Source organism: Vitis vinifera, chromosome 14 (assembly GCF_030704535.1).
Source record: "Vitis vinifera cultivar Pinot Noir 40024 chromosome 14, ASM3070453v1".
In the NCBI taxonomy this organism is placed as follows: domain Eukaryota; kingdom Viridiplantae; phylum Streptophyta; class Magnoliopsida; order Vitales; family Vitaceae; genus Vitis; species Vitis vinifera.
In genome coordinates, this window is record NC_081818.1 from 3,821,692 (window position 1) to 3,835,871 (window position 14,180).

Sequence of the window (14,180 nt, forward strand, 5' to 3'; positions counted from 1 at the left end):
CTTTTATTATAGTTCACCGACCTAGAGATCAATATTGTGAATCTATGGTGAGATTGTCTCTCTTAAAATAGACCTCATGGCTTGGAATACCCACTAAACTATTTTAAATAATAAATATAGTAAAAGGTTTGGTTGAAGATTATATGAAAAAGCAGACTTCATTACACAAAAACTTGTCCATATATATGGCCTAGACAAGTCAAGTGGGAATTATTTATTTAAGAACAATGTACAATGAATGATGTGTTGAACAATTAGCAAATTTACTAGAAATTAGAACAACAACTTGGTGATTGGAGATATTAAACTAATTTAAATTTTAAGTCAAACATAATAAAAGACTTTATCCAAGATCTTGTATTGCATCGAATAAAAATTGACTTCTTGTTTTATATGTTTTTACGATTGTATTTTTCAAGTCATGAAGGCATATCAAACCATCAATCCACTAGATCTTCATAAGTTGATCATAAAAATACAAATCCTTATGCTACTCAAAACTTGTGTATACATCCCATGAAACTTGTATATATTCGTGATATTACCAACGATTTGAAAATTAGACTAGATTGATTGGTTTCACCGGTTTAATAACATAATGATCATTACTAAAGTTATAAAAATATAATTTATATAATTTGGACATATGGATAAAATTAAATACTAGAAATTTTCCTCTATTTTGTACAAATTCATAGTTAAACATTATGCATATTTTGTTTAATAAAATTTAAAATATTAATATATTATATTTATCTTATGATTTAATTTGATAATACTAGAGATAAAAAATAAATATAATTAAGGTTTTTAATTATGTATATTTGGACTTTTATAACTATTTTTTATTTTAGTAATATATAAATTATATATTCAGAATGTCATGATCTTTCAACAGTGGTTCAACTATTGATTTGATTATTGAACCATGAATCGATAATTTTTTTAATTCAATGACCGATTCAGTTATAAAAATATTAGACATTATTATTTACCGACTATAAACCTAGTCTAAACGGAGCCTAAATGTGAAAGTTGGCTAAAGGGAAGGGTCACCTTCATTCCAATGTTATAAAAGAGAGTGGGGTTTTCATTTCCATGAATTGCTTAGCTATCTACAACAAGAATTTTTCCATTTGACGTTGGCTAGATCTTGAAATTAATTTTTAATATATACCAAATAGAAAACAAATTCTCATTTTTCCTTCACTCTTAATGCTTGGAAGTGTTGAATTATTTTGAAAAAAAATAATAAGAATAATAAAGAGAATCAAACCAATGTAACTCTTAAATAGTGCTAGAGCAAGAAAGTGATTTAGGGAGGGTACCATTTAATGGTGTAATAAAATCAAACGATATTTTGAAATAAATATTAAATTCAAAAACATAAATGTCAATAGATAACACTTTTATTCAATATAATTATTATTGTGCTTGTTTTACCTTTTGTTCCATTTAAAGTGTATTGCAACAAAATCTCACATTTTGGTAAGTTTGTTGAAAGTATAGTGACAGGTCTAATACTAGGCATTTCAGAACAACTCAATGCTTAACAATATTGGTCTTATCTTATCTAAGGAATTAGTTGTTATTCTCAAACACTCTAATTCCTTCAAATAGGGAGGGATGTGTTTGGGTGATTGCTCTTGAATCCACCTTCTAGTGATTGTACTTTCATGTCGATGGATTTTACGTATTATAGTAAAACCTTGATAAATAAATGTTCAATAAATTAATAATTTCGATTAAAAAATAAAATCTTTTGGTCTCAAGCCAATTTACTAAATTAATAACCTTATTGAATGTATAAGATAATATATTTTTTTTATTAAAAAAAATCCTTAAAAACCCAAGAAAATATAAATTAATAATTGAAGTCCACAAAAAATAGTAAATAAAATTTTATAATGCAATATTTAGTAATGTTTTTAAAACTTATATTTTTCTCAATTCAATATTTTCTCAAAACCATAGCATATTTAAAACCTCTTTATCTTCTATAATATTAACTTTTGATATAATATTTCTTCCTTTTAGAACTTTTTCTAACTTTTATAATTAATAACCATATCTTTTTTTAGAGTCTTAAGTTTCTATATATTAATTTTTTAATACATTCATAATTTTTGGATTTATAAATCATACTTGTATAATTACTTACAAAAGAAACATAACATTTTTTTTATATATAAATTACTAATTATTCATTTATTGATAAATCAATAACCTCATTAAGATAATAATTTCTTTTGGTCTTGAGTGTTATTTTATAGAGGTTTTATTATAGATTCTTTTGAGTAATGCTTTTACTTTTCCAAATTTTCAACAAAGCCATGACCAAGAAAACGAAAAATGGCTGAGATAATATGTTAGTTTACAACTGATTCATCCAAGTTAAGTCTATTAGAGAGTAGAATAATATGAATTGATTAAATTAATGGAAAGACCTTATTACACCAATAAAAGAATTATAACTAAATTCTCAAGTATCATTGATCAAACCACAATATATTTGGCCTATGAAATGATGGTTTGATGTGCCTCTACATTTGGATCATAAGCAAGTGTTCACAATATGAGACATAACTATTCAAGCAGTTGGGAAAATAATTAGAATCTTGGGTACTAGGAATTGGTTACAAAATATTTATGAAGTTAATGGATATGAAATATCCTCCACAACACATTCATTGCATAATATCAATACATATAGGCAAGAATAATACTAATAAAGTTTCCTAAATTCAGTAGCAATTTAAATCATGGAGAGTTGAATTGTAGCAATCTAGAAATATCAAGCTTTAGAGTAACGCATACAAAAGATCTAGCTTATTTATTGAAAAAAATCAAGACACTTAGAGAGAAAAACCTTCCTCTATTTAATTTAAATGAAAGAAATATCATTAGCTAGGATCTCTCTACCAAGGATGGTATCTGTGCAGCTTCTCAAAAGAAGGAAATCTCGCATACCTGACAAAAAAATGAAGACAATAAGAACAAAAGGCCCTTATTCTAAGATAAGAGAATATATATATATATATATATATATATATCAATGTCTCACAAACACTATGTAGAAAGAAAAATACCAACACCTATTCATTTTTCTTCATATAGAAAATTAAATCAGTCTGTCGTGGCTATGGTCTGTCATCATCCTCATCCTCGTATTTCTCTTCTACTCCCTCTCCCTCATTTACATCTCCCTCTCCTTCCCTTTTATCACTCTCTCCATCTCTCTATCCCTCATTCTCATCTTCCTCATCACATCTTCCTCTCTCTTCTTTGACCTCATCATCTCTTCGTTGACCTAATCATCATCGTTGACCTCATAAACATCATCATCGTCACTATCTCCAAAATCCCATTCTCCAAAATCCCATTCTTCATAATCCTGGGTAATCGGTACACAAAACATCATAATGGGTAGGAATAAGGAAAAGTACAATAATGAAAGTTTAAAAAAGAAATTAGGATAGGAGCACAAATAATAGAATGGTAGATCAAACCACTGCTATATTATATCCTTGTCTCCTCTAGAAGTGATAATGTATTTAGCTCAAAATCTTGGGCTAGAGTTGAACAACATTTGACAAAGACCTATAAACAGCCTTAAGTCCTGGCAGGTTCTTTTATCCACAAATGAGAGTAAGAATTTCATATAATTGTCTACCTTTAACCTTTGACCAAAGGAAGGACATCACTATCATTATGAACAAGTCAATTGCCTATCTCCAGAGATTCAATGTTTTTGTCAACAAAATAAAAAATTATAAGTTGCATGATTAAATGTCTACAATAAGTGTCAAAGAATGGGCAGTCCTTATATAACGTACTGCCCTTAAATGATGTGTATTCCATCATAAAATTAATTTTCGGTACTTTGAAACAAATCTAAGCAAAAGAAAATTTCTCTTTTCTTTGTACTTTTGCTTGTGACTAGCTGAATTGATAGTTTGTGAAACCCAATACAAGTATCATTCACTCTAGGTTCTGACAATACTTCAATTTTCTAATCTAATTAAACTCCTTAACTCAAAAACCAAGTAGAAAAGGAAAACATTGTATATAATAAATAATCATTTTCTATCTAATATCCAATACTATCCTCAATCAAACATTAAATATAAAAGAATTTTGAAATTTCGAGAATGATTTACCTCACAATGTAATTGAATGGTTGCCCCAAGAGCCTCAGGATCCTTCTCAAACATCACCTCGACAATTATAAACTAAAGAAAATTTTGTTAATATATTGGTTTGGAATATTTAAGAATATGAAAATATGTGAAAGAAGATAGACTCCTTATAAAGGGAAATGGGTAAATTTCTTTCAAAAATATAAACCTGAGAGACATTTTTTTTTTATGTATAATAATTTGATTATTCAAAGCTTCTACTGATGCAACAACCCCAATCTTAGAAGAACAACAAAAACTCAAAGATCTTCTCATCTGTCATTTCTTGAATAATTGACAACTTAATAATCAATATTGTTCTCTAAATATTATAGCTTAACAATTTAACTAGGTTAGATGCAGAACTAATTCCCATGTCTTTGTATTCTAACTTTTAATTTCAACCATAATATTGAACTCTATTTCAAGGTCAACATTTGAACTAACTGAAAATCTATGCATGAATATTTTGGCAAACACTTTTTGCACAAAAAACCCTTGACCTCTTCATACTTACCTTTAAATTTGTTTAAATTCCTAGGAATGGTTTAGTCGTGTTTTAAAGTTTAGGCATCAAAGAGTGATAGGGATAGCTACTAAGCTAAGGGAACAATTAACAAATAACAAACCGAACTTAACCCAAACAAACAATAAACTAAGCAACAACAAACAATAAGAGCATAAAAGGATCCATACAAACCCAGACAGAATTATGTTTCCATCAAATCAGGTACCTTGTACTAAAAAATTAAACATGTCTTAGACTAACCATAACATGAACATCATGTGGGCTCGCTTTGTGTCTTTTTCTCATAGTTAGACACATTTTTGAGAGATGAAAAAGAAATAAAATTAGAATTCATAAATTTTTAAAAAATCGCGAAGGTGAAAAATAGTGTTTATAATATAATGACATTAGAAAATTTCAAGATATATACCTTCTCCAAAGTTGTATTATGGATGATGGTATTGATGTCACACCCCAAAAATTGCTCTTCCACATGATCGTCAATTTTTACTTCCTTTACCCTTGGTGTACTTGGGACTGTCTCACAAAAATATTCCATCTGAGGGCATTCTTCCACCTCAAATTGTTCCAAGGATGGGAATTTGAAGATGCATCTAGTTGAGCAGAACCATTTTAGACTTTGTAAGTTAACAAGTCTCAACCTTTGTAATTTGGAGAAAACAATATCATATGGTTCTTCACCTCCCTCATGTCCGACTATTTCTTTCACTAATTTGCATTGTTCTATAGTAAGCTCTTTGAGTTGCACCAATGTTTTAGCTATTGAGGATGTCACCAAATATATTAAATTTTCACAACCATGTACTGTTAGAGAATGAAGATTCTCAAAAATTTGAACCAATCCAGATAGATATGTCAACAGTGGTAGATCTTCTAGGAACATTTTAGTTAATCGTGGGAGTGTCTCAACTTGGTATTCCTGATTCACAAGTTCCTTCATTTGGAATACCTCTTCCACTGAATTACACTTGCTCACATAGAGTTCCTTTAGATTATGCAACTTTGGAAGCCTACTACAAGGGATCACAACCAAAATGTTGTGACACATTTTTATCTTCAAAACTCTCAGCTTGCAAAATGACTCCCCCGAAAATTGGCCTTGCCATATTTTCATCGTGGAGCCCTTTAAGATCAATAGCTCCAAATTAAGGAATGCATCCTGACAACCAAACAAACAAGATTAACGATATGTCATATATCTCCCCCCCCCCCCCCCCCCAAAAGGAAAAAAAGAATACTATTATGGCATACACTTTTTTTTTCTTATTATTATGACTTATAACTAAGGACCATGTTTGTTTACTTACCAATTTTTTTTTTTAAAAAAAAAGCTATAATTTCCTTTCTAATTCATATTTAATTACATGAGTTTAGTTTCTTTTTTATGTATTTCATCCAACAGCCCATGCCAAAAATTAAGTTAGGGGAAGAAAAATTTAGGAATTAATTTCAAGGAAAAAGAATAAGAAAAAGAATAATTTGAGGGGGAAAAGAAAAATAAAAAGAAAAATAAAATTACCTATGTAGCTTGATGGCTAATCAACATTGGCTTTACCACTAATGTCACCATTAAACACGTCACCATTAAACACACACATATTATTTTCCATACAAGGGATAATGAACCACTACATCTGAATAATCCATTTGAATTATTTGCACTATATATTAATGACCAAAGACTCTCTCCTAAATCATTAGCACTTGACATATTTTGATGCAATATAGAAATTACTATATCTTGGTTTGAGAATAATTTAGATAAATCAATTCTTATGGTTTTATATAAATTCTTTGAGTTCAATATTAATGTAAGCATAATATAAAAAAAGAAGCTTCAAAATAATTTATTTTCATTATAGGTTCAATCATGTTAATTTAAATAAATCAATTGTTTAAATTTATTATAATTTGTTGGTTCTATTACATAAAATCATAATTTGACCATGATAATTCATACTAAATGAGTACCTAAATACTTTGAATAGTCATAAAACATAAAAGCATAAAGGTATAATTTCACTGGCACTCAGCACTCTTTCATTCCAATGTGTAATTGTTGGATAAACCATAATGCATGTTATGCCTACAAACTCCTATGACTTGTAATTGACTGTTTCTTATTCTTTGGATTACCAAGTCATTTTAGCGTAATTTGATTAATTTAGAAATGGAACATAAGCTTACTTAGGTCAATTTTGGATAAGTTTTATACAAAATGTAGACTTCAAATTCCAACACTATTCAAGTTTAAGATTAAAACAATGTCATATTAATGAAAAATGATTAGGACATAGTGTTTAATGGACTAAATTTAGCAATCCAAATATGGCAAAAGAAATGGAGAAAAACCAAACCATACCTTTTCCAACAAGAAGAAAGATTGTTGAATTGGACTATCAATATAATCATCTGAATCTATTTCTTGAAAAAGTGTCTCCACTTGACCCGATTTCCACATAATTAGGCTTTTCAATTGTGGCCATCTTGCAATACGTGTTCCTCGGTAGAAACCTTTCAGTTTGTTTAATCTTTTGAGTGTGAGAGAGGTTAGTTCAGGGAATAATGAGGACATTACTTCATCTACATTTTCATTTGCAACAATTTCCTCCACTCCACAATCTTTTATCCCTAGGAATTTAAGTTGCACGAGGCCTTCTGCCACCGTAATGGGAAAAATATATTTTAAACAACTACACCCAACGACTTTTAATGACTGTAGGTTTTGAAAGGAGACAAGTCCTTGAGGATCCTTATTCCATATACTCTTCAAACTACACAGCCGACGTAAATCCAATATTCTCAATGGAATGGTTTCAATATCATGAATTTCCTCGCTATTTACTCCCCCTAGATCAAAAATCTCTTTTATGGATTGACAATCATCTATGCTCACATCTTCTAGACTTTGAAACCCTTTTAGGATATTGGATGGAAAAACATTCCGTAGTTCCGTGCAACGTAATAAATGCAAACTTCTCAATTTGCACCAGGACTCTAGAGGAAGTTGGTTGTGCCATATTGCTATCACATTATCCATACCTTCTATTGTCAAGTCCTCCAAGCTAGGGAGTGTAACCTGCGCAATCGATCACATTCGGTTAACAATATGTATACCCATGTATATATACTCGCAATTGAGTTAATAACCAAATACATATAAATAGAATATAAGAGGTTAAAGGTAAAGATATCAATGTGACAAAGCACAAAACTAGAAGAAAATGAAAGAGAATGCACAATATTTTAACAATTTAATGGAATTTAAAGACGTTAAATTTGAGATGATTTTCAAATAGGGCAAAAGGTTCCCAATCTTTGGATCTCTTTTTCAAAATTGACAAATCTTAATGGATTATATATGTATTTGAAGCACCCATTATAGTCATCTACCGATTTGTTTCATAGAATTATGAGAAGTATCTACTCTTTTTACCATGAAGTGATTCCATTCAAAATATTCCACATAAATACAGTAAAAATATTAAAGCAGGGTGGTTGAAGATCAGGTGGTTTATGATGAGGCCTTTCCTTCTAGTTTTTTCTTACTTTGGAAACCACAAATGCAATAGATGTTCAAACATGAGCCTTCTTCATTCACTAATTAACCTATAGTCTTTAGATTCTTAAAGCTTGTTTGTTAGTGTCACACACACACACACACACATACATATATATATATATATATATATATATATATATATATATATATATATTTTAAAATTTACAAAAGTATTTGAAAGTTGTTCTTGAATGAATTTTTAAAAACAAAGTAAAATAGAGAATTGTTTTTAGAAAATAAGTAGAAGTTACTTTCATCTATTTTTAAAAACAAAAAGAAACCATCAACAAATAAAAAATATATATTTTTAAAAGAAAATCATTAAAAAAAATAAAGTATAACAAAATTTCATGCCTCTAAATTACACATTTTTTTTTCTAAATTTCTTTTAACTTAAATTTTTTTACTATACAAATAGATTCTAAATCAAGTGATATATATAATTACTAATTTTTAAAAATAATTTTAGAATAAAAAAACTAATGCAATAAATACTAGAAAATCATGGAACTTAAAATCAATCTAACTAATATTAAAAAATAACAATTTAAATCTAATCTTGAATGACTTTACTAATTTCTTCTTTACAATAACTATATTTTTTTAATAGGTAAATAAACCCCAAATCAAAGAAGACTTGATGTATTGGAATCTGAAAAGTTTAATAATAATTTAAAACTTAAATACTAATCTAATTAATGCAAACGATTTATGAATGAAAATCGGCTCAAAACAAATATAGACAAATAAACTCTAAATAGTGTAAGACTCAATATTTAGATTCTCTACCAAGTCTATTAAATTTAAAAAGTGATTTATGATTCATAAAATAACCCAATCACCACTAGAAATTCAACAACTAAAACTAGTCTAAAACAACTTTTTTTTACTCCTCTTCCATATATAATTATATTTTAATGATTTTTTTATTAGAAAATAAATTTTAAATCAAATAAGACTTAAAAGTTTTAGATTTATTAATGAGTGCACTCATTTTTAAAAATAATCTGGAACTCAAAAATAAGTTTAAACAATAATTGAATATAATAGACCAAAACTAGTCCAAAATGAGTCATGAGATCTATATTGTTTCTCCTTTGCACCTTACTATACCTTTCCAATTTTTCTCATGAAGTAAATAAATTAAATAAAGTGATATCAAAACTTAATGTTTTACATTCTATAATGAATCTATTAATTTTTAAGAATAAGATGGAATTAAAAAAATTGACTGAATGAATTTTAAATCAATCAAAATTGGTTCAAAATACTTTATTCATTATTGAGTATTGAAAAAATCTAACTTATTTACATATATAAAAAAAATTAAACTTTAATTTTTAATTTATTTTAAATAAAATAATATTAATCATTAGTATTTTTAAATTATAACCATTCATTTTTAACAAAAAAATCAATGATGCATTTATAAAAATGTTGATATCCATATTTTAAAATTTATATTAAAATGGCCCAATTTCTAAATTAAAAAAAATAATGATTTTATTATAATATTTGTGTCCATATTTTATTACAAACCATTTATTTTGTTAATTTATTAGTAATTAAAAAATTTTATTTCCATTAGACTTGAATTAAATCAAATTAATATTATATAAATCAACCTTACAATTTTATTTTATTTTTACAAAATCTAAATATAACATTTATTTTTAAAAACAACAAAAATTAATAAACAAACGAGTTTTTTTATTTTTTGTTGTTTAAAAAGTGTTTTTAAAAACATTTCAAACACTCTTTATTTTGAGAACAAAAAAACTAGAAAATTTTTTGGCAACTACCAAAAAAAAAAACCAATTATGCTCTCCAAAACATAAAACATGTGTTTCCTGTGAGCATATTTTAGTTATTTTAATTGTTTTCACTAACTTTTTTTTGTTTATTTAAAAAAAATAAAACAAATATAAAGAATAATAAAAAATAAAACATTCCACATAAAATTTCTTCTTAAAAAATATTTGAAAACATTGTAAGTTGTTAATATACCTATCAAAAAAAATTGTAAGTTATTAATGTACTCTAGAAAACATCATAGAATTATTTTAAAAATTGTTCTCAAAAATTGATTTTTGAATAATGTATTTAAATTGGTGTTGAATTAAGATTAGCAGAGAGACTAGAAAAGAAAAGGAAAGTGATAAAATTTATGGGGCAAAGCATACTGCATCCATATTATGGATAAAATTAAGATTATTTTAAATTGGGTACTGATTGTTTTAATTTATGTTTTCTCATATTTTACTTATTTATTAATGGCAGAAATTGGATATCATTCAAATTTTAACATACCTGTTCATTGAAGAATGGTGTGGGAACATCGGTTCCCGTAAAGATGAAGTCCCGTGTCAAATCCAAGGATCCCATTTGACGATTCACCCATCGATCCCTTCCTTGCTCCCTCGGAAGGGATATGAATGATTTCAACCTCATACAATACTTCACTGTTAAAGAACGTAACTTCCCAAAAGATCCCTCTGGAATTGGGCCACAGCATACTGCATCCATGTTCTGGAGTCCAGAAATAAACAATGTCTCCAAGATAGGAAAGGCACTGTGTATTGAATCAACAATGTATTGAATCCCAGGACAACGAATTATAGAGAGATACTTGAGTTGAAGAAAACCTTTGGTATCGAGCTCGTAATCCAACTTAAACAATGTTAAATCTTCGACTGTCTTGAACAGCTTGGAAAAGCAGTCCACCAAGCAAGGTTTGTTAACCCTCCAGAGCTTCAACGTTCTTGCGGATCTATTATGATAATCAACAACACAGTCTGCCTCGGGATCCACTGATATCACATATCTGGTAAGCTTCTCAAAGACCAGATCTGCTGAGAGCAAATTGGGATCCGTTATTTCTATACATAAAGTCTTCAAATAGGACAAGTTGTTCAGCTCAGAAAGGCAAGCATTATTGCTTTCTCCACTACCAAATCCTTCAGCCCCCCATTTGGTAAAACTTTTTACTAAACATAAATGCTCCAATCGAGATACACTTGATATGACATTTTGGGGAATTACTTCGAGATCAGAGCAATCCCACAAGTCCAGCGCCCTTAGATCAGTCAATTGCATGAATTCTTTCGGCAACCGTTTAATTTTGCAACTTTCAAAACTAAGAACTTGTAGCTTCTTTAGTTCTCCGATTACTGCTATGTCTTCGAATGTGCATCGGTATACACGCAATGTTCGAAGATTGGAAAGAAAACCAAGTGATGAAGGCAGTCGTGTAAGACACACGTTAGACAAGTCCAAAACTTTTAGTAGTTCCGTCCCTTCAAAAAAGGGGTCTGGAATTCCCAAAGATTCAGCATCACTATTCAATACAAAGAATTCAAGTCTGGGGCATACCAATCTTTGTGGAAGCTCATGGAGATTTTTGCAATTCAAAGATATACGACTGCAATTTCTGAACTCCTCCTTCCTTTGCAATTCTTCTAATCCAAGAGCTTCTTTGATCACAACAAATCGATGAGGACCTTCTGCTGCAATTGCTCTGGCAACATCACCAACAACATCATGCATTCTGACAAACCTGTTTTCATAATTGTATCCGAAAAACACACCTGGCCACTCAAAGAAATGTTTATTTTCAACATCAAGCAGCAAGCTTGAGTCTTTGAGGATTTTGACCAATGTCACTAGTTTATTTGTTATTTGCTCCAATGAACTCACGTGTTCAAACAAATCCAAACCCATGCCACATTTTAACAATTGATCCATTGAAATATCACCATAGCCCAGCATACCACAAAGTAAGAACAAACGCTTCACTTCTTCACTTTTCAAGTGGTCGTAGCTCAACTGCAGACATTTGTATACTTTATCATCCACGTCCTCGATGTTGGCTGGTGCAGAATTCTCCAGTTCTAGCAAAGCATTGTTCCACACAGCCTCACCACTCTCGCCTTTTAACGCCTTTGCAACTGTTACAATGGCAACTGGTAGACCATCACATTCTCTAAGTACTTTAATTGCTATGGATTTAAGCTGCTCCACTGAATCACCTGCTGTCTTCTTAAATAAACTCCAGGCTTCCTCTTCACATAAATGTTGAACATGGAAGTTTATCTGAGTACCCATACTTCTAGATAACAGACCCTGGCTTCTGGAAGTCAGCAGCACTTTACACCCCCTCTGAGCATCTCCACAAGGAATTCCGATTTTTTCCAACAGAAGTTCCCCCCAAATATCATCCAAAATCACCAGGACCGTCTTGTGTTTGTTCAAACTTCGACGTAAGCGGTGTGCTCTTTCTAATTCCCCTTCCTGCTCAAATTTCAACCCCAAAATACCTGCAATATCTTCCTGAATTTTTGTCACATTTGGAATTTGGGATATATTTAATGCCATAACCACCTTTTCAAATAACTTATCTTCCTCGGCATTTTTCGCTACTTGATTGGCAAGGGTGGTTTTGCCCACACCGCCCATCCCCCACACACCAATCATCCTGATATCATCATTTCTCAAGGCCTCCATAATTCGGTTTAAAATAGATGCTCTCGATACCAAAGGTTCACAATCTCTGAGGCGTGGAGACCATATCCCTTGTAGAGGAGGGCGATATGATACCCTGGTAAAGTTATTTTCTTCTTGGAGTTCACCAATATCCTCAGACAGCTCCTTCGCTTGCCTGCTTCGCTGGTACCCCAACTTTAAATTGAAACACAAACAGCTCGTGTTTTCAGCGTTTTCATCTTGAATCAATTCCCTTGCCCTTTGGATGATCTCTTCTGTACGTGTCAGCCAATCCCGGACATCATTTTCGATATCATCCCCTTGCCTATTAGCCTCATCCACATCGTGCTGCAGCCTCTCCCTTGCATTACCCAGCCTCTCAACTTGTTCCACAAGCTCATCAAGGTTGCTACGATAGTTAAACAGGTAACCCAGTTGACGTACAATTGGATCAACCAGGTACCCTGCAACTTTTCCTGCAACATTTGCTGCAGCGGACATAAGAATTGCTGCCATTTTCCAAGTTTTCTTTCTCTGGAAATAGATGGGAATTGAGCAAAAGCAGAAAATAAGAAGGGCCTCAGGAGAAGGAAAACACCACAAAAGAAAAATGGTAATTAATTGAGTGTGACAGATGAAAATAAGGAGATGAAAGGTTCGAGGTATCCAAAGGGCAGAGTAGGTGGAAGGTTTTAGCTATGAAGGAAACAATAATTTTTTTTATTTTTTATTTTTTGTTTGCAAGAAGAGGAGAGGAGGAGAGGAGAAACACAAAGCAGCAAAATGGAAAATAAGATTGATTACTTGAAAGAACGAGTGTGAAGGGCATAAAGTATGATGAGTTGATAAAATGAGAAACGGGCTACAGAGTGGAGACTGAGAAAGACTCAGAAAAGCGCTGCAGAGTGAAGAGACTGAGAAAGACTGAGAACAGTGTTATAGAGTGAGGAGAAACACAAAGCAGCAAAATGGAAAATGAGATTGATTACTCGGAAGAACGAGCGTGAAGGGGAGAAAGTAGGAAGAGTTGATAAAATGAGAGAAGGGCTACAGAGTGGAGACTGAGGAAAAGGGCTGCAGAGTGAAGAGACTGAGTAATATCCATCATTGACAATGACTCATTTTAGTTTTAGTCGCACATCACATGTTTGAATTTGGCAACCAAGACACCAAAACATTTAATACCTTATGCATTAAAATATCATCTTGATTCAAACACTTTCATCAATCCATTTCTTCCATTTATAATAAAATATTTATACAATTATTTTTTAAAATTACTCACACCAAACAAAGTAAAAATAATAAACTTTAAATAATTAAAATATATTTTTATAAAACACACTGTTTTCGTAATAAAATCTTAAAAAATTATATTTTAAAAATATTTTTTTAGTATGAAAAATAATGTTTCAATTTTTAAGAAATA

General features: G+C 30.3%; 1 protein-coding gene across 1 annotated transcript; it reads right to left on the reverse strand.

Moving 5' to 3' along the window:
- Window positions 1–2,720: 2,720 nt before the first annotated feature.
- Window positions 2,721–13,877, reverse strand: LOC100243559 (probable disease resistance protein At4g27220). The gene is made up of 6 exons (XM_010661782.3): window positions 10,580–13,877; window positions 7,070–7,786; window positions 5,117–5,866; window positions 4,161–4,232; window positions 3,096–3,394; window positions 2,721–2,970 (listed from the first exon to the last, which is right to left on the reverse strand). The coding sequence occupies exons 1-5, from the start codon at window positions 13,265–13,267 to the stop codon at window positions 3,311–3,313; spliced, it is 4,311 nt and encodes a 1,436-aa protein (XP_010660084.1). The 5' UTR covers window positions 13,268–13,877; the 3' UTR covers window positions 2,721–2,970; window positions 3,096–3,310.
- Between the last annotated feature and the right edge of the window lie 303 nt (window positions 13,878–14,180).

Bases quoted from the DNA above. Each gene is read 5' to 3' on its own strand.
- LOC100243559 (XM_010661782.3), bottom strand. From the start codon at position 13,267: ATGGCAGCAATTCTTATGTCCGCTGCAGCAAATGTTGCAGGAAAAGTT. The intron at 5,867-7,069 runs GTATGGTTTGGT...TTTGGTTGTCAG, and splicing joins CTTTCTTCTTGTTGGAAAAG to GATGCATTCCTTAATTTGGA. The intron at 3,395-4,160 runs GTAAATCATTCT...CCGATTACCCAG, and splicing joins CCATTCAATTACATTGTGAG to GATTATGAAGAATGGGATTT.